The sequence below is a fragment of the Botryllus schlosseri genome, chromosome 1 (genome assembly GCF_051294905.1).
Source record: "Botryllus schlosseri isolate E-star chromosome 1, Bs_hap1, whole genome shotgun sequence".
Lineage (NCBI taxonomy): Eukaryota > Metazoa > Chordata > Ascidiacea > Stolidobranchia > Styelidae > Botryllus > Botryllus schlosseri.
Window position 1 is genome coordinate 1,389,620 of NC_137236.1, and position 21,571 is coordinate 1,411,190.

General features: G+C 39.1%; 1 protein-coding gene and 1 long non-coding RNA gene across 6 annotated transcripts in view; one reads left to right on the forward strand and one right to left on the reverse strand.

Annotated features, from left to right (window-relative positions):
- The window catches only part of LOC145448941 (uncharacterized), a 507,956-nt gene that overhangs the window by 402,138 nt on the left and 84,247 nt on the right, over nucleotides 1-21,571 (forward strand). The gene's annotated exons all lie outside the window — the stretch shown is intronic.
- LOC145445491 (uncharacterized) overlaps nucleotides 5,336-21,571 on the reverse strand; it is a 193,265-nt gene continuing 177,029 nt past the window's right edge. Inside the window, exons 1-6 of one of the 5 annotated variants that reach the window (XM_080323934.1) lie at nucleotides 14,549-16,957; nucleotides 13,135-13,244; nucleotides 12,609-12,788; nucleotides 9,150-9,362; nucleotides 7,819-7,906; nucleotides 5,336-6,874 (exon numbers count right to left, since the gene is read on the reverse strand). In XM_080323934.1, coding sequence (XP_080180060.1) covers nucleotides 12,755-12,788; nucleotides 13,135-13,244; nucleotides 14,549-14,599 — 195 coding nt within the window. In that variant the 5' untranslated portion in view covers nucleotides 14,600-16,957 and the 3' untranslated portion in view covers nucleotides 5,336-6,874; nucleotides 7,819-7,906; nucleotides 9,150-9,362; nucleotides 12,609-12,754. Of the gene's footprint in view, nucleotides 6,875-7,818; nucleotides 7,907-9,149; nucleotides 9,363-12,538; nucleotides 16,958-21,571 lie in introns of those variants that run through there. The other 4 variants (XM_080323861.1, XM_080323842.1, XM_080323769.1 and 1 more) reach the window with 4 other exon arrangements.

Consider the following 21,571-nt stretch of genomic DNA (forward strand, 5'->3'; position numbering starts at 1 on the left):
TGGATGATGTCTTATGACTGCTGCACTATTGTTTCGTTTGTACACAAAATCAAGTCCCATATATTCAACATGATGACTGTAATTGGAAAAAAAGCTGCAATACAAATGATGACAAAAATCTACTGCTGCACCTGTCGTTTGAGGTCACCTCTCAAGCCTCGTGAAAGGAGGCATTTGCTGCGCATCCGTTGAAATAATTTCTTTGCAAATCCCTTTGTGAGAAGAGCAATGACTGTTGTAAAAATTTGTAACACAATCTGTTCAGTCAAATCATGGTCAAGTTGAGACATCTCTTCTAGCCTTTCAACATACGATACATAATACAAATTGCTTCGAAGCTCTTTAGTGAAGATGGTTATATCTATTTCGTCAGGTCTCCTTCTGAAATGCTCACCCAGCATCAAGTACAATTTGTTCAAGAACTGTGCAAGCTCTTCAGAAGGGCAATACAGAGATCCTACTTTTTTTTCCATAAATGTGATGAAACTTCCCGGTTTTGGTTGACTCGTCAAATTATCCAAGAGCGAGTTCTTTCCGAATTTTGCTACTGCCTTTTTCAGAGCAAATCCCCCTAGGTATTGGAGTGTGTCTGTCTCGTATGAAGTTATTTCCGTTGCTGTGGTCGATTCTGATGCGCATTTATTTTTCGAAATTATTTTGATAATTTGAAGGAGACAATACGCAGGATCTCTGATTTCATAAGCACCTTTAAAAAATGAAGAAGCTCTAAGGCAATGCTTGCTTTGCTGAGCGACAAGCTTGTCTTTATTTCTTGTCACAGCATAATCCTGTATCCACATTCTGATATTTTGTAGTCCAAATGAAGTCAATTCAAGTTGCCCATCTCCGCCCTGACTTTCACGTAATAATTGTGTCACTTCTTCGTCAGTTATTTCTGGCACGGATCTTTTTTTCGAAGACGGATGGATGGGCAAAATATCTTCATCATCAAGCATCAGTAATTCTTGAATCAGTTCCGGAGAAAGCCACTCAACGCTATATTCTGGAATATTAGCCATTGATATTCAATCTAGAATTTCATGTACGTTTTGCCTACTATAACGGGTGACCAGCAATAATCTTCCAAGGTAAAGTAATGCGCTAACAGGGAATTGTGTGCCCACTATATTCACGTCGATTCCATACAGCAGGCACAAAAACATATAGCATGATAACGATAACATTCCCAAGGAAGCTATGACAGGCTACTCCAGTTGCAATGTAACACGATAACATGCCGCTGGCACTGCCTGAAAAACCCTACCGGCAGCAAAATTTGACATCTTAATCTACGAAGTGATATCTCAGCATTATGAATTGCGTACAGAAAACATACCGCGCTAACCAATTAACCTCCTAGATCTGATTAGAACGCAACTTTTCCCTGTGCTCAAGCGGCAGAGATAGCATCTTGGCGACTGCCTTTCCAAATTGACGAAGCGGAACGATCGGTAGTGTCTACACCACCTTAGAACACTATGCTGTTATAGGCACTAATTGGTGGTTTCAGATTAATACACTTTACCAGTATTGATATTATAACGGAATTTCAAAAATCATTTTCACTACCCTGCGGCGTCAAAGGCGTAACTACATATTGCTACAAGTTGAGAGGAGTATCCCAACATTACCCCCAAAAATATTTCAGCCTTCGGAACACAATAGGGGACCCACCAGAATCCAATGAAATGGGTCATTTTCAGGAAATAGACATACAAGTATTGATATTATAACGGAATAAAAAACCTAATTTTCACTACCCTGCGGCGTCAAAGGCGTGACTACATTATGCTACAAGTTGAGAGGAGTCTCCCAATATTACCCCCAAAAATATTTCAGCCCTCGGAACACAATAGGAGATCCACCAGAATCCGATGAAATGGTTCATTTTTCAGGAAAAAGACATACCAGTATTGATATTATAAAGGAATTCCAAAAATCATTTTCACTACCCTGCGGCGTCAAAGGCGTAACTACATTTTGCTACAAGTTGAAAGGAGTATCCCAACATTACCCCCAAAAATATTTCAGCCTTCGGAACACAATAGGGAACCCACCAGAATCCGATGAAATGGTTCATTTTTCAGGAAAAAGACATACCAGTATTGATATTATAAAGGAATTCCAAAAATCATTTTCACTACCCTGCGGCGTCAAAGGCGTAACTACATATTGCTACAAGTCGAGAAGAGTATCCCAACATTACCCCCAAAAATATTTCAGCCTTAGGAACACAATAGGGGACCCACCAGAATCCAATGAAAATGACCATTTTTCAGGAAATAAACATACCAGTATTGATATTATAACGGAATTACAAATATCATTTTCACTACCCTGCGGCGTCAAAGACGTAACTACATATTGCTACAAGTCGAGAAGAGTAGTAGTGAAAATTAGGTTTGTAATTCCGTTATAATATCAATACTGGTATGTCTATTTCCTGAAAATGACCCATTTCATTGGATTCTGGTGGGTCCTTTATTGTGTTCCTGAAAATGCTCCATTTTCAGTGGGTCCCCTATTTTGTTTCATTGGCTGAAATATTTTTGGGGGTAATGTTGGGATAGTCATTTCGACTTGTAGCAAGATGTAGTTCTTTCCTTGAAACCGCAATAATTGTACGACGCCGACAAATCGATGCACGCAAGGTGTGGTTGATAATAGTTGTTTCATGCGTCAAAGAGACAGCACTCTCTTGTAAAAGTTAACAGATCCCGCAGAAACACACCATTTCGGATTACATTACCAAATCGATTTCAAACTTAAACCGAATCACTGGTGTTGAGAGTAGCGATACCCGAGATTTCGAATATTCATATAGACTTAGTGCGCGATCAGTAACGACACTTATAAACATTGTGAATATTAGTAATTCGAGTCGTGTCTATCTTGTGATGTTTCAAGTTGCTAAAACCATCGAGTGAATCAGTGAACGGATAGTAATCTCGGGTAATCTCGATACAATTATTGTGGCCAGTCCCCATATTTACCTGTGGTTATATCACTCTAATGATATGTGTTGCATACTGTATCGTTCGCTGTATCGGGAGACCAATGGTAGTTAACTGAAGTCCTGGAGGGTATGATGATGTTGTCTATGGGTCATACCGATGTGTGCATAAACACCCAACATTTGTACACCGACACATTGTATGCAATGTCATAAACCACATTTACGTGAGTACTTGGTAGGGTTGAACAATCGTAAAGTATATTCGATATGTATTGTCATTTTTCACGAAAAAAAAAATCAAGGGTTGTGAATCTATATGTTTAATTACATTTGGTCATTGGTTCTGCTTTATCGCTTTGCATTGAATATCCGGATCCGGTTATGAACTGGCCTGTATTGGGTTTGTAATTCCATACTGGATGGGGCGATATGTATTGACCAAGCCGATTACCGCTACATATCCCTGTACGTATAATCTGTATAGTGTGAGCAAGGAAATTAATCACAAGTAACCTGGAATCGTGCGCACGATGGGTAGCATGCGTTCCTACATTTTCCGAAGATTGTTATCCGTGTATCAACCAGTTAACAAAGTCGGTGGGGGGGGGGGATTACAACTTTAGACGGATTGATTCTGGAAAATCTAAAGCACGAACCCGGACATTGCGGTCATATCGAAATAGCGCGTTGTTATTGTGTGTGTGTGTGTGTGTGTGTGGCTAACCGTCGATTTTGATGGGATGCACCAGAACAAGTGAAAATGCGATTACACAAATGTATCGGAGTCGCTGTTGGTGTATATGTTGTCACTGTCCGTTGTAACAATATCCAAAAATATCAAATTGACCCGATGTGGTGGTTAGTTTTCAAAACGAAAATGGTATTGTTACCCAGGAAAATGATAGATTTCCAAGTGAAACGGTATTGGTACTCAGGTAAATGACAGATTTCCAAGTGAAAATGTATTGTTACACTAGGTAAACGCCGGATCTCTAAAGGAAAATGATATTTTTACTCGGGTAAACGACGGAACACCAAGTGAAAATGGTTTGTTGCTCAGGGAAAAAGGTTTGTTACCGGGGGAAAAAATATATTTCCAAGTGAAAAAGGTTTGTTAACCAGAGAAAAAATATATTTCCAAGTGAAAAAGGTTTGTTAACCAGAGAAAAAATATATTTCCAAGTGAAAAAGGTTTGTTAACCAGAGAAAAAATATATTTCCAAGTGAAAAAGGTTTGTTAACCAGAGAAAAAATATATTTCCAAGTGAAAAAGGTTTGTTACCCAGAGAAAAGGGGTTTGTTACCCAGAGAAAAAATATATTTCCAAGTGAAAAAGGTTTGTTACCAAGAGAAAAAATATATTTCCAAGTGAAAAAGGTTGGTTATCCAGGACAAAAATAAATTTCCAAGTGAAAAGGGGTTAGTTATCCAGGTCAAAAATGTATTTCCAAGTGAAAAGGGGATTGTTACACTGGGTAAACGATAAATCTTCAAAGGACAATGGTATTTTTAGTCAGGTAACGGCTGACCTCCAGGTGAAAATGGAAATTTTACTTGGGTAGGTATCGTATGTTTAGTGTCGTTGGTATTGTTAAACGTTGTCGCCGGTAGCCGTTGGTATACTATTACGAGCGTGAAAAGGATTTGCACGCCCTGTGCAGAGTATCGCGGTGGTGAACATATTTTTCGCGTGACGAAACACGATCGCTGTTTAAATGTTAATGCATGCATTTCGATTTCCGAGTTGCTGTACAATAGAGATGACTCCGCGTTAGACCGTGCTGTGTACTTCGATTAAAACCACAAGACCACGTGTAAATCTATTCGCGCAACTAGATGATGTTGATATAGTGTTACTAAAATTAATTATTACCTATTTACACAACATAAAAAAATAACAATTCATGTCGTAGCAGGTTTCTTGAACTCGTGCTTGATGAAAACGATTGGCGACAAGTATGCGTTTGTGTTTGAGTGTAAAATAATTATTTAGAGTAGTGACATTTTGTGACCAACGAATGTAAATCGATCATGATATTACAATATACGCTTTCGTCAACATAACGACTTGGCGCAGGAGAAACACTTTCATGTTTTTTCAATAACTGGATTCTCGAGACTTGTTACTTGTACCATGTACCGTTGGTGACTATACACTGTAAAAAATAAAGGTGTCCATAGACATGTTTACACCTGGTACCTCTTAATACATGTCCATCATGTAAAACCATACGACAGGTTCGGTTCCACCTGTTGCCTAACATGTTTCTGCCCGTCATGTAATCTCGAAAACACGTCTGACCTGAGACTTCAATTGACCTTTCACCTTGGACCGACTGGCACAAAATCTGTAGCCAGGATATGAATTAAAACAAGCAATTCAGTGTTGGATCAAATGATGGTATATTGAGAACAAATGCATCAAAACAAGAAAAATTCTGAAATGGCGAGAGTTTCGGATAATACGTAATGAAATAAGAATTACTATAACGGCTAAAAATATTGACATGTCATGGCGCAATTAATTTACTACTTACAGCCACAGTGTAAGTCGAAGAGTACCGAACGTTAAGAAGTTTTGGAACTTATGCAATGAAAGAAGAGTTATATACAACAATGGCTAAAAATATTGGCCCGTCATCAATGAATTAATTTACTACAAAAAGCCACAGTGTGAGCCGCAGAGTGCCTAACGTTAAGAAGTTTTGGAACTTATGCAATGAATGACGAATTATTACAACAACGGCTAAAAATATTGGCCCGTCATCAATGAATTAATTTACTACAAAAAGCCACAGTGTAAGCCGCAGAGTGCCTAACGTTAAGAAGTTTTGAAACTTATGCAATGAATGAAGAATTATTACAACAACGGCTAAAAACATTGGCCCGTCATCAATGAATTAATTTACTACAAAAAGCCACAGTGTAAGCCGCAGAGTGCCTAACGTTAAGAAGTTTTGAAACTTATGCAATGAATGAAGAATTATTACAACAACGGCTAAAAACATTGGCCCGTCATCAATGAATTAATTTACTACAAAAAGCCACAGAGCAGGCCGCAGAGTACCTAACGTTAAGAAGTTTTGAAACTTATGCAATGAAAGAAAAATTCTTACAACAACGGCTAAAAATATTGGCCCCTCATAAATTAATTAATTTACTACAAAAAGCCACAGTGTAAGCCGCAGAGAGCCTAACGTTAAGAAGTTTTGGAATTTATACAATGAGAGAAGAATTGTTACAACAACAGCTAAAAATATTGACCCGTCATCAATGAATTAATTTACTACAAAAAGCCACAGTGGAAGCCGCCTTGTACCTAATGTTTTGAAGTTTTGGACATATGTAATGAAACCAGAATTATAATAACGGCTAAAATCATTGACCCATCCTCAATAAATTAATCAAATTAAATTACAATGAACAGACACAGTCAGCCACACCTAACGTTAGAAAGTTTCGAAACGTATGTAATGAAACAAGAATTAATATACCGGCTTGAAACATTGACCGGTCCTCGATTAATCAAGTTATTACAAATTGTCACAGTGAAAGGCGCCGAGTACCTAATGCAATGACACAAGAATTATAACGGCTAAAAATGTTGATGACCTGTCCTTGGTGAATTATTCAAATTAATTTACTACGAACAACCAAAGTCTACCTAACGTTACAAAGTTTCGAGACAGCCGCAGTGTACTTAACGTTCGGAAGTTTCGAAGGAAAGTTCGTGACGACGGACCATCAATTAGAGGCTGATGGAGCGAACTTGATGTTGGAACAGCCAGTATATTGCCAGTATTATGGCCATAGCATGATGGAAGCTTCTGACCCATTTGATAACTTTGCCATAGAAGAGAACTTTCCATTCATTCAGGATCGTATTGTACTTGATCGTCGGATATAATTCTTTGGCTCCTGATAAATAAAAATGTTATTAGCTTAGTACTATCGATATGGTCTGAGATTAAGAATTGAGTTGAGTATGAGGCCTAATAATAGGGTTACCATGCGTCCTCTTTCAATAGGATTTGTACTCTTTCTTGACTTTTTTAAAAGTGTCCTCGGAGGACGCCCTTTTGTCCTCTTTTTTGAGATTTTGTCCTCTTTTTTGAAAATTTAGGTCACATTTAGAGCGAAATGCGAGTGATATGCCGTAAATTAGCACAGAAGTGACTCTATGGCGGGTATTTCGGAGTGAAAAACGGTGATTGGAGCTCTGAGCGAAAAGTTGACCTTTTTAAAAATTTTCCAGTCAACCGGTCACAAAGTGGGCAAAATTCACCGATTTTTGAGAATTCTTCTCCGGTTTTGCAAGTCTCAAATTTCTGAAAAAGTGTCCTCTTTTTAGATTTCCAAAATATGGTAAGCCTACCTAATAAGTCATTATCGCGCAAGTCAGGGTCATGCAAAGAGGTAAGAAAACGTTCGTACGTGATGGTGCTTTCAAGGATATCGAGCGAGCATAATGGTACCCAGAGTGGAATGATTTTAGCATCAGTCGTAACACTGCAACTTTTTAAGTGAAATAGGAGGGGCCAATATTGGTTTCACATCATCTTCTTTGATTGGACGCCATAGACTAGTGACAATTTCACCATAGTGTCCTACAGTAGCATGGACATCGGAAAATCTCGTTACTCACTGATATTGGATTACATCATTCTTTCGATTTACAGTGACCTGTCGAGATACCAAGTTTTATCAAATACAGTGTTAATACAGCAATACAGTGTTAATAGTGCCATAAATTGCCATTTTTGTATGATGTGAATGATGTAGCCTGATGGCAGTTAGCCATGCGATTTGCTTGTGTCCACAACACAGTGACATAATGCTTTCACATACACCAAACAACTTACTTTGTCAACTAACAGGAAGCTGCCATAGTTGTCATTGAAGAATTGAAGATCGTTGGGATCCCGACCATCCACCCCAGTTTTTGACGACCTGAACGAGAAGTGTCAGAAATCAACTCAATGTATGTTTTGACGCGACTGCGACGTCGTAAAGTAAATCAGCGACTTTGAAACCTTGCGCGGGCCCCTCTAATGGTGATAAAGATTTTCAGTCATCTGACAGGAGGTAACACGGTTGGGCAAGGGTGAAAACATGACATATATTACTACGCAGCAAATTCGATGACAATTATGTTACGACAAGCAAGTGTGCAGTCATGTCCTGCAAGGAGTTGCAGGTCGTCTTTGTATACCTCTGGGCTCATTTGACAAGGAATATTCCAAGCTTGGACATAAAAATATCAAGGTTGCGGCGAGGCTGCGTACATCGCGTTGCGCAACGGTTTCGCCGCTGACAATATTTCTGCGAGTACTAATAAATATTATAATCAATTTCTAGAATCGCCTTGCAGGCCGAGGGTTGGTCGCCTTTATATCTAAGGAAGAAATGTCTACGTTTGGAAGTATGTGCGATTAAAAAATTCTTCAAGAAAACTACAATCTGCCCAAAAAGAACAATGTATGTTAATTTAAAAAGTATCTTTAGGTCACTGACGAGTTTTATACATTTTGAAAACTGACTTCACTTTTTGCTAACCCATGGTAATAATTAGGGCCATTCAAAGCCATATTTCGTTCTATGCATCAGCAAGTCGTGAAATCAATTTCAACACAAAACCGTATCCCTTTGAGCTATATTAAAGCTATGAAGTCACATTTTCCTGATTAGGTCATAAAGCTCAAAATTTACATTAAGAAGCGATTGGACAAAAACGAGGTTTAACAAACAATGGAGCTGCAAATACAAGACATTTCACCAGCGCTTTATGCACCCCTGCAGAAGTGGCAACCCACATCAGCGTTTGTGGAGCTCTCACTTTCCTTACCAAAGTCATTTTACGTCCGAATCGTAACTTCAAAGACTTTAACATTTCACACTGCTACTGTACTGCAACAGTGATTTAGAATAAAAAATGGACGTGTATAACTGTTGTTGCATAGGTTTTACTCTTTAGTTCCGTCAGTGCCGATATTTGCATGTAAAACTACACCATTTTCACATAAATTCATATTTTCCAAAAAATAAAGTCATATTATTGATTTTCTAAGGTCATATAAAAATGGCCCTAGTTATAATATATATGTAATTTGTTGTGTCATGAAAAATGATTGCGCATGCCACAAATGCCGAGGGATTGTGCCGTCAGTGACTTGATCATAACACTGCTTTATACCTACGGTACCCAATGCGCATCGATCAAGATCGGGTAAATCTCCAGCAGACTGTGTTGACATCCCATTCAGAATGGCCTCGCGACGCGATTCGAATGTTCTTTTCATCCTATCCAGAATCGTTTCCTTGTGAGGTATTCTCCACTTGCCTCTTATTGCGTTTTGATGTATCTCGATGCTGCGCTCGTCGTCTGTGGAGAGTATACATGTTGACTCTGTAGGACAAAATAGATCCTAATCAAAACATGACCGGTTATCGGTGCAAGGTGCTACTTCTTGCCAGGGATATATAGAACTCCGGGATGGCTGACTGCGTCAATTGCGTCATCGCGGTATTACCTAAGTGGGTCCAGATTCGCGCATTCAGTTTTGATGTACGTTCCGGTCAGCCGCTACATCTGTGTGTAATTTTAAGTTCTTGAGAGCGGTAGAGGCATATAATATCCATGTTTATGTTATTATATCAAGCTAGAGGTTAACTAGGTTATGAGATGTTCAGGTAGTCTGAAACTTTGCGGTATAGCCCTATTCCTTCAGCAGCAATTTACCGGTACACCGGTACGGTCATTTACTCGCCTTCGGAATATATCTGCTTCTGTAGTATCTTATGTAACATGTTTTGCTGCGCTGATAATCGCGAGAAGATAACAAAATGTAGAATAATTTCCAACATTGATATCCGCAGTATGATTTTGATCACGCCTTGCGATATGTTTTTCATTTACCGGTATGTTATGCGAATGTACCGTATGCCACCATCCAAGGCTGTACATTGTACAAGTACAAGTATACATTTACACTGTGCCGTGTCAACTATGAAGGCGACCGTTAGGAAGGACTTCGTCAGTTAAGATCTTGTACTATAGATGAATATGTGAATATGCAGGTAGTGCTGGTATTGCAGGCTTACCGGTATTCCAGATCATTGCTGGATTATTCCTAGTAAGAATTGGAGCCACTGAGTACACCACCGGTGTGCAAGATTCAAGAGGCATTTCAATTCGGGATAACCAAACATTTGAATCTAATACAAACACAACACAACACGTCTAGGTCGTTGCAGTTGTAAGTGTCCATAACAACTGTTGAATCCAATCTCTTGTTACAGATACTATTCATCAGTTACATGTCTGGTAAAACAAGGCAGGCATATGTTTGTTAATGAACGGCACCTCAATGCTACAGTACTGGAATTATACTTCAACAGAAGTGCACTGTTGTGAACTGCCAATGGCTGACTCTCAGTATATGGCCACAACATTTGTTGACTATTTGCTCTTACTGAAGCCATGAAGATGCCAACTCCCTTGAATGGATAAGCCAACACAATCGTCAGGACGCAATACGACCCTGAGATACGGCCTGTCTTTACCATATAAACACTTATAGGCTATAGGCCTGTACGATGGAGGAAGAGAAAACTCTGAAGATTGCTTTCAATTTGCGAGGTTTAGTCAAATCGTTGCAATAACGCATGGACCTCTCCTCAGTCGGCCCAAGGTGAGTTTGGCTGATTCTAGTGATATGTTATTAAATGAGCGATTTACATTAATCCTGATGTGGTTAAAGTAGTCTGCATTGCTACTCAAGTAACAGTCGTATTCCCGGGCGTACTGGTATTTAAACTTCCTCAAGTAGCTGTAGAAAGGGAAATGCCTGCAAGGTACTTAAGTTTGGAGATGGCTGCTTCAAAATTACAAAATTTAATTTCGAAAATAGGCAACACCTACTTGAGTACTGCAATGAAGTAGAAGTTCTTCACTACTGACCAACTCTGCATATATCTATATATATTCTTAAGGTTAATTTGTGTCTCTAAATACATCATTTGTTCATTTTTGTTGCAGATTCCGGAAAAACAAACGCGATGTTCCAGCATTTGCATCACGTCAACAATGGATATCCTGATATATTATACTGGACACATTCCATTGAAATCTTGGCAAAGATGGCCACGATCTGAATATTTGGATCTCGTGCCTCCTCACCGAGATGATTTTTTGACATGGAATCATCTTGCGCTCTATCGGAAAATCTGCAAGACAATGATACTGAATATTTCTTAACTGATAAATGGCATGAAATGCTTCAGGAGGCCCATTCGTGATGTACCGTTAAGCCATGGTGGTAATTTCTTCACTGCGGTCATGAAACTATTTCTCGGTGAACAAAATATCAGCGGAATTCAACAACTGGGTCTACCGAATGCTTCTTAAATTGATAGTGATATGTACCAGACTTCTACCCCCCCCCCCCCCCCCCCGAGGCTACATTTGAACCTGAAGAGCAGTATCAATGGTGTGTTGATTTCTTGATCAACTTTCATTGAGCGACATAGAAGCTGACAATGCTGCTATCACAATTTCGAGTCCTTACAGACCGTGCTATCTTTTCGTTATTGGAAATGCTCCATGGTAGGGGTGCATTTAAAACAAACGGTGTTTGAAACACTATGTTTAAAACATGCTTTAAACAGTGTTTTAAACAAAGGCCTTTTGAAAAAAATTCTTTTTAAGTTGTAAAATTATGCCATAATTGTGTAAATACTTTCCAAAATACGTGTTGTATGAGCCTATGGACGATTACCACCCGATATAGCCGACTAATATCGATACGGGATTGCTGGAACCCTCAAAATAGTCGGTTCAACAGCAATAGCACAGATATTTCGTCAAAGGAGCTATATTTACATTACACTATATTTTCAATTGTCAATGTCAATCCAATATGACGTCACTATTGAATATTATTGACGTCATGGCTTAAAAAAAGTATGTTTTATACAAGGGACTGGTTTTAAACATGTTTGTTTTCAATGCAACCCTATACTCCATGGTAATTGTCAATTAACGCAAATTGAAACAGTTGATTTAATCAATCCTATTAACCCCCCCCCCCCCTTTCCAGCTGCAAGGTTTCCGACAATGGCTTGTAAATAGGTAGAAGACGCTGATATTATTCGTTATTCACTCTGTTATTTATGGCCTGATGCAGATTATATGATGTGTAGAAATTAAACACAATCATGATTTACTGAAATTCAGAGTTGTCATAGTTTACTTGGTTGGCTATACAGCAGTGTCATACTTTACTAGGTTGGCTATACAGCAGTAAGGTTGTGATAAGGGAAGAATGTCTAGCTTACTCACTAACTATTCCGCAAAAGGTTGAGGATCGTTATTATAGAAACAGCTGTATCGCTAGCTTGCGGAAAAGTGGATATTTCGAGGCAGATTGCAGGTAACTTCCTGGACCTACTTAGGTAAAGGCCAAAATGAAGTCAGCCATCCCGGAGTTCTATATATCCCTGCTTCTTGCCAATGTTCCTTCTAAGCTGCTCGCATGCGCACAGACACGAGAAAAATTAGACGTAACATTGTCTGTTGGCGTTATCAGTATCATATCAAAATATTCATATTGAGGATATCTAGATCAAGAAAGCAAGATACTAAAATGCTCACATTGTATGTTGTGACTCGAGAATTCTTGCAGCGTTGACTAGATTTTTCTACAAGCTGCTGAGATTTCCGTTTGCCAAAGCGTCCATGCTTCTGCTATTCCAAGTGTAAGATGAGAACTTCTTTTTCATGGTGTCTTCTCCATTCCCTCAACTTGTTGCAGAGCTTGTCTTTCCATGATCCCTGCAATGTGGCATAGTTGAAGTAAGGTTTGGATTAAGTTTGTACAAACTTCTGAGATGTGTGTCACCAACATTGAAAAATTGGAATGTAATGCCGCCCCTGCTGTATGATATTACACATTGATAATAATCGTCAATAATTGGTGCATGCATTGCATACGTTGTAGGACTAGCATATTGCATGAACGTGGTAAGGGGATGTCATTATCAGTGACTTGATCCCAACACTGCTTTATACCTGCCCAATGCGCATCGATCAACATCGGCTAAATCTCGAACAGACTTTGTGTTGATATCCCATTCAAAATGGCCTCATGACACGATTCAAATGTTCTTTTCATCCTAACCTGAATCTTTTCTTGTCACGTAGTCTTTTCGCCCACTTGACACTTATTGCTTTCTGCTGTACCTCGATGCTGCACTCGTCTTCTGGAGAATATACCGATGCAGGTTGACTCTGTAATAAATATCTTCATTAAAGCCCAGCGAATTATCAGCTTGCCGGTAATAGCGAGTCAATTTATTGCAGAAAGAGCAAAAGTTTTTTTAGGCCTAACTATTTCGTAAGAACAGACAGTTCCAACCAGAAATGAAGATAAGCAGTAGCCTAAAATTCTAAGGTAATGGGGGAAAACAGGCAATTTACATATACGAGATCACAATTTCATCAAAATTAAGATTTATAGGGTTAAAAATGTCAAAATTGTCAGAATGTCCGATTTTATCGGTCAAAATCTTCGGTTTTTAGATAAAAATAAAATCACCCTAGGAGAACATCACATATTCGTTGAAGAAGTTCATATCAACATATTCCAACATATTCTATTCGGGAAACAAAAAAGTACTAACCTATGGTAGATTAGTAATCTATATAGACCAGGAATGGCCAACCTTTTCGGCTGAAGGGCCACATGCAATTGACGAGCGAGTTCGCGGTCCACTAGCCACGCCAAGCGAATAAAATTTTCGAAATTTATAAATAAACAAGGTCAATAATATTATTACTCGAGTATTGCGGGTCTATTGTATACCGCCCGCTAGACTCAGTTTGCAAGGACACGACTATTTGGCGTCTGGCCACATCGATATCGCCATTTCACCATTGACGATCTTTATGCGAGCGCAAACGCGAAAAGACTTTCTCCCGTAATTGCGAATACAGTTAGACTCAATCGGATAAAATAGGCGTTTTTTTCGTTTTCAGTAGGGGGTAGGCTACCAAGCAAGAAATCGTGCGAAAATTAAACACGCAAAGCGTGAAGAAAAATTTCGCTGCTATTTTACTTTATTATAATGTACGACGACTTACTGAAAAGGTGACTGGACCCTGGATCTGCCAATGCGTCGGAACTGATATTTTAGTCATCAACATCCCAAGTGTCGCAGCCAGAATTGTAATTTTTTGTTGGCATTGCAAGTTCACAATCTGAGCAATTCATTTTCGATAATATAACAGGAAATTAGCTCACGGGTCACGCAAAACCCTCTCGCTGGCCATATTTGGCCCACGGGTTGGCCACCCCTGATATAGACAGGCCAATGCAATAATTTCAGAGCCGGAGCAGCAGCTAGAGCAGGAACAGTTTAAATTTGCGGCTGCTCTAAAGCCCTGCATAACACGGCGTGATTTTGGCTAAAAATCTATATTCGTTTCTATTACAGATATCGAACAAGACAAGATAATTTTAGTACAGTATGATTACCATGATCATCGCTTTACGACGATAATTCTGTTGACATGCATAGAATATAATTACTCACTTCCATCGTCAAACCAGTCATATTGTCCCATATCTTTGGCAGACAATTCATAAAAATCGCCGTTCAATTCAAGCGACTTGTCGTAATATTCCGTAGTGAATTTTCTGTCCAAGATGGTACTACGAACTGCACATCTCACAACATCATAAATCTCAGATAAGTGATCAACTGTGATCACCTTTCTAATATTACCATGGATGATCAGCATTTTCATATTTAATAGCACAAGAGTAATAAATCGCTAACCAGTCTGATGAATCTGAAAAATAGAACGTCATGTTCAAAATTACGCAATTTTAATTACCGGTACTTTTCTCTATCGGCATATAGTTCACTATTAAACTTTGAAACATATTCTATGATGCAGTCTAATGTAGCCATCTCACCATCAATGTTCCCTCTAAGCTGCGCACATGCACAAATGCGCAGTGCTAACACGGTCTCTGCGCACAAAAAATCCGATATGATGACCTTTTTTTAGTCTTTACGCAGTGTTGTCCAAGGGTCTGCGCAGTGAGTTCGTGAGTGTGCGCAGACTCGTCAAAAATTAGAGGGAACATTGCTCACCATACTGTAATTTACCAATACAGTATACCGGTAAATTAGAGAGTCTCTGGTAAAATATTTCACCAGGTTGTAAAACACAAAGGAAACCGGTTTCCGTCATAGCCTCACAGGAATAACAGTGTAAATATCGCCCAAAGCCTGACTTGAGGATACCACAAATGTGACAGTGCCCGTCAAAATCTTCATAGAAAAATATTGTACCATCTTGATCCTGATTGACAACATTAATTCTTTTTTGCCGTATTTGTCACATAATTTTACAGAGCAAACTTGTCCCTCCATATCTTGCATTTGACAAAATGCAACATATTGGCATGGTATACACATCTTCCTAATATATCAACCGGCTCAACTTTCTTAGGTTCATTATTTACATAGTTAAGCTAAGACATTCCCCAACATGATATACTGTAATCGACTGGTTACCGTATGCACTCTGAAGCTATATATGGTAAGTGCTAAACGATATGCTGCCTCCACACGCCACACGTTACCGTACTGCAGTTAAATGCAGCACACCAACTATGCACACCCCGTAGGCGCGCATATGAATCGGAAACACTTTCCCCGATGAAAACTGATGTGAAATGCATGCTCTACTAACTGGACAAATACGATCAATAACCGTCAGCCGGTAATAAACTCTACACTCAGTTCGCCAACTTTTCTGGCCGCGTAGTGATCGCCGATGGAAGTGGCTTCCCGGCACTGAAAGTTTTTCAAACCAATCGTAACGCATACGGCAATCACGTGAGCAGTGAAGTAGAACTTCCGTTTTTTTAACCAATCACGTCGGATCGTGAAATAGTGTGAGTGGTGAACTGAAATTTTACCGTCGTTCTGCAACCAATCACGACGGATACTGAAATCGAGGACCGTGAACTAAAATTTCCTGTTTTCCAACCACGGATTCGGAAATCGTGTGAGCTGTGAACTGAAATTATACCTCAGTATTTCAACTAATCAAGACCAATACTCAAATGTCTTTTTTTTTTTATAGATAACTAACCTACGCATAGATTCGCACCACCCATCATCACCCTTGCTCGCCGTGAGGAATTGACTACTGAAGTGCTCAGCAATCTGAACGCAGCATGATCGGTTATCAATAGCTGAAGACCCGAACCCTCAAAAGATGATCTTATTTGAAAGCTACCGTCACGCTGATTCTGAAAATATTACATTAAAATTTCATTAGGACAATGGAACTAACCCGAATTAGCCTTCAAAATCTGAAAATCGGCATCGTGCAGCGATGCAGCACAATCACCATAACAACGGCCTTTGCGTTGTTGCGATTGTTCAGAACAATGTCGATTTGCAGACTTTTGGGGCGCATTTCGAGGGGGTTCCATTGCCCCGATAAGATTTTAATGTATATTTTCGGAATCAATGCGACAGTAGCTTATAAATAAGCTCAACTTTTTTAAATTTGAGTGCTCGGATCGTCAGCGATAGGATTAGCAATTATCTTGCGTTCCAATTGGTGCAATACAATTCGAATCTGGTCCCACTGTATCAATATTGCGCAGAATCCGCGTCCCTGAAACTATTTCCGTGTCCGCCTGGTGCTCATCATAGTTATCTTTGGTTTTTATATATTCAACCAATATATTTGGTAGTTGCATGGTCTTAACATAGAATTTAAAAAAACATGTTGCGTTTCAGTTTTGAACTTGATTAATGGGAAAACACGTCGCGTTTTCGGTTTTAAACGTGTTTATTTCAAAAACACGTCGGCGTTTTCCGTCGTTTAACGTGTTATTGGAAAAAACATGCAAAAAACACGTTGAATACACGGTTTATTTTTTACAGTGTAACGGCCATTTTGTATGATAGTACGTTTAGCTGTTTTGTTGTTAGGGTAATCACTTGATGACCCAGCAATTTTTGTTAGCAAAGTGGATTGATTTGTGTGTAAGATGTAAGCGACGTAACTAGAAAACATATGTACTCTGTTGTTGGAGTAGCTGATTTATTGCTATGACACGGACATATCCTGAAACCTTGGTTGGTTTGTTGTCTTACGAAAGATGAGGTGACCTCGGTGTCGTAAATTGTGTTAACTAAACCCGGATGGATACCACAATTGTGCTGGACTTACACATGGTATTCGCATACTGCACGCATACAAACTTTTGTGTAAACAACTCTGATGTTTCTGTTGGTACTAGTGTTGTGTTGAACTATTTGGTTCTTAAGACACATGAACACCCATTCAGACAATAAAGGTCTTGTGATATCGAAACAGTTTGTAGAGTCTAACCAACCATTCTTTAGTTTCGTAATGCGAGAATATCGAGTAAAGTTAATTACTTAGTGCGATGTTAATATCCTTCGTACTTTTGTAAGAGTTGTGGAGTAACATACCAAGTAACTAGTTGACACAAACAAAATATTGAATGACTGCTAACGCATTGAGTTCATAATCCAAGAGGGTGAAATTTGTTTACTGTCAAACTAACATAACTCGTATCCAGCGAAACAGATACAATCCGGTGATGTGATGTTGGTCAATATCCATTTTGTAAAGATTGAGTAAATCCTCTTCCGTCAGGTGGGTGTGGTTCAAATCAATAGCATGTTACACATAAACATCATTTGTATTGAGGGTGATATTGTTGAGTGATGATGCCGCAACAACACAACAAGTATTATTTTGTATCGTGTGTTTGTGCTTTAGGAATAGCGAAGTGTGTGATATTTTGGATATCTGTGTTCGGCTGAAAGTAGGGTTGTCCTTGGGTCTTGTGTTGGGTAAATCAGAACTATGTCTAGAATTCAAGCACGTCCAAGTAACGTCTTTTAGTGACAGAGTATTGTGATGACATTTACTTTAGCGAATGACAACGGAAAAATTTCCAATTTCTCTGATCGTGTGTGTGTGTGTGTGTGTGTTTTACAAATAATTCCAGTACACCTAACTATAGGATACATTTAGTAAACATCGTGCAAATTGTTTCTTTGTGATGGTAACGACTTTCGGCGGCTTAGTTTCATGTCGGGAATTATTATTTGAGGGTTCAAAAACAATTTCAATCAATACTAGAAATGAACAACAATGCAAAACACGTTTAGCAAATAACAGTGTAGCAAGTACTTTTTTGATATTACGAGTGTTGGATACTAGACACTTCTAGTTGAATTGGATGCATCTAACAAACATATCACAATTTACTTTTACAATAATCAAAGTCTTAGAGTGTATAACCTCGCGATATTTTACATTTAGCACGCACAATGGGGAGTTACTGAAATGATTAAGAATTGATCGCTAGCTTCGAACGGTACTCGATACTCAAAGTGATATTTTCACACTCTGTAAAGTGCATATGTTTCAATTCTCTGTCGCAAATTCCGACAGTAACGACATTGATGTTAAATCCTCACCCGTGGTTATTGTAAGTGAATCCTAAACATCGCAACAGTCGGTATGGAAATCGAACGCGTGCGTACTTTTAGATAGGTGACACTAACAAGTTTATTACACCGTGAAATACTCTGAAACGTCGATTCGTGATTGTGTTAGCTATATTCATCTTCCATATCTGTGGACACAAAGATATCTTGACTTTGGTTACAACTCACTCGAAACGAATTGTCGCGGGTAATCTAGAAAAGCACAAGTCGAAGACGAATGATTTGATTTCAATAAACTAAAAAAAAAATCCTTTTGTTTTGATGTTGGATTTAATACAATTTGTATGACTATACCGAATTCGAATCCGAAAGTGCAATGTTACTTTAGTAGAAAAATTGGATGACTCGCATTTTGATATTGATAGATGTGTAGAGTAATATGACTAGTTTATAAAATCTCGGTAATGTTTTTTTTTCGTCATGTCTGTGATCAACAAATATGTGATCAAGTCTTACCATTCGATTTTAACTTTCGCAGTCGGTGTAATTTGTTGAAGTAACAATATCGACGAGTTCAATAATATTCCCCATCGATGCATTCGAATAATATGTCAGCTGCAAGCGGATTTAAAACTTGATGGTGTTTCGCGGTTAACTCAAGTCAGTGGTCGTGTATGTGTTGATTTCAGGAATGATCATGACGAGTTGCCTGGGTAGATTAGTTTTAATGTGGTTGTAACTACGACCGTACAGAGTTGCTGACACAATATCTTTTACGCTGTAATATACGGATTTATTTGTGATAAATTAATTCTCAGTTATTGTTCAGACATTCAAATCTCGTATACTCAAAATATAATATGTCCAAGTCAAATCGTATATGCACCTATTAGTAAATACTTTGTCTTCAGAATAGTAACAACCTTTACAATTGAATAAAAAGATAGAGCATACGAATACAACCAGGATGAATTAATTCAAATTTGTGAGTTGTAATGATATATTCAAGTAAGTGAAACTAGATTTTTAACAATTGTTAATGTTGTGAATAATTCTTTTGAGTTTGAAATGTGGCTGGATCAAAGTTGGTAGTCATGTTTGTCAAACCTATTTCAATTCACGCAATGTCAAAGTCCAAATATTTCATTCTGGATTATTTGGATTTACCTTTGGTACATCTCGCAAATGGATTTAAAGTTGGCAAATTACCAAAATGATTGAATAATATCGGGTCAGAGATAGTTGGTATTGATTCTATAAGTGTTAAGACAGCGGCGTGGAATGTGTGAATGATCCGATGAGGGTGAATGTTGGCGTCAGTAATATTCAGGTTACGTTCGATTCAACAGATCGCGTTAATAGGATTTGAGTTGGGTCGAATCAATACATTCAAATACGATTCAACTTGATTTGTGTAGTGAGTTACACTGATGACTCCCACTTTATCAAACGATATGACATCGAACAGCGTCAACACTATGCAATTCGGAGCAACTTCAAATTTTCACGTCGGCGTCAAATTCGTCTCATCACCAAAAAGAGGTGGCGTTAGCCAATATCTCAAAGGTATATTCATCGATGGCAATAACGAAGAGATATCTTTCACGTGTTTCAATCGTGATTTGTTCGGGAACATTGAGAAAGCATTCACCAAACGAAAAAAACTCATGGTCAAATCCGGTTGGGTTCAAATTGATAAATTTACCGGAAAACCCGCTGTATTACTGGGACGGGCTTCGTCAGTAACTCTGCATGGAAAATCGAGACATACGACTGAAGAATACCCATTATTGACCTGTGAATCGGTATACGGAAATAAAGATGAATACTTCTCGATCGCCGCTACTTGTGTTTCTCGAGAGGAGAAGATGATCAATTCTGGCGCCGGAAAGGAGTTGAAATTATACAGTTTTACATTGAAGGATGATACTGGTGAGGTGGTTTTGGATCAATGGAACAAAACCTCGCTCGTACCCGGGAAGAAATATCAACTCACTCGTGTTAAAAACTGTGTCGGCAGATTGAAAATCGATCCGTTAACTAGACTTGTTGAATTGAAAGAATAGTTGCATATTTGTATACCACAATACAATATTTCATTTCGCGTAAAATGTATGACCTATGTGATTCGACAACTGGGTTAGCGCGGTGTTGTTCTACTGATTGAGGTGTGAAAATTGTGCCATCGCGGTGAAGTCGCGACTGTGAACAGCAGATTATTTTGTGGGTGCGAAACAGCGAATAATCCGAAAGTATTATTCAGGTAGCAATCAATAGCGAGGAAAGAGAACACGATCGGTCATTTGACACGACTAAACTACGACATCATAAATCATAATTTACGATCAAACTATTTCGCGCTGAATGGAATAGTGTAATCGATAGTAGCGGTTGGCCGTGAAACAATTCAGCGCACAGGTCATTCGAAATATAGGTCGCGCTACTTAATCCTCACAACAAGCCGCGTTTCCGTTTGTGCGACACGATATACACATTAACAAAGATTCATTCACATGACTATTTACTTGATACATATTCAACACCGGTCGAGAGATGGCTGAAAGTACGAATCACGACCGCGCCCATAAGAACACATGGTGAATCAGTAGAGACCGTGTAATAATACACGACGATATACACATTAACAAAGGTTCATTCACATGACTATTTACTTGATACATATTCAACACGAAGTACGACATGCCAACAACGAAGCCGCGTGCGACCGCTGTCTATGCTGAAAAGGGGTACCGTGCGACCACAAGACACAATAACCGCTTGCCACCGCCGCCATAAGACGAAAACGTTAGTTCGCCACCCCCGCCATAAGACGAAAACGTTAGTTCGCCACCCCCACCATAAGACGAAAACGTTAGTTCGCCACCCCCGCCATAAGACGAAAACGTTAGTTCGCCACCCCCGGTTTCTCGTTAGCTCGCGACCCCACCCATAAGACGAAAACGTTAGCTCGCCACCCCCGCCATAAGACGAAACGTTAGTTCGCCACCCCCGCCATGAGACGAAAACGTTAGTTCGCCACCCCCGGTTTCTCGTTAGCTCGCCACCCCGCCCATAAGAACCCCTGCCACCGGTTGA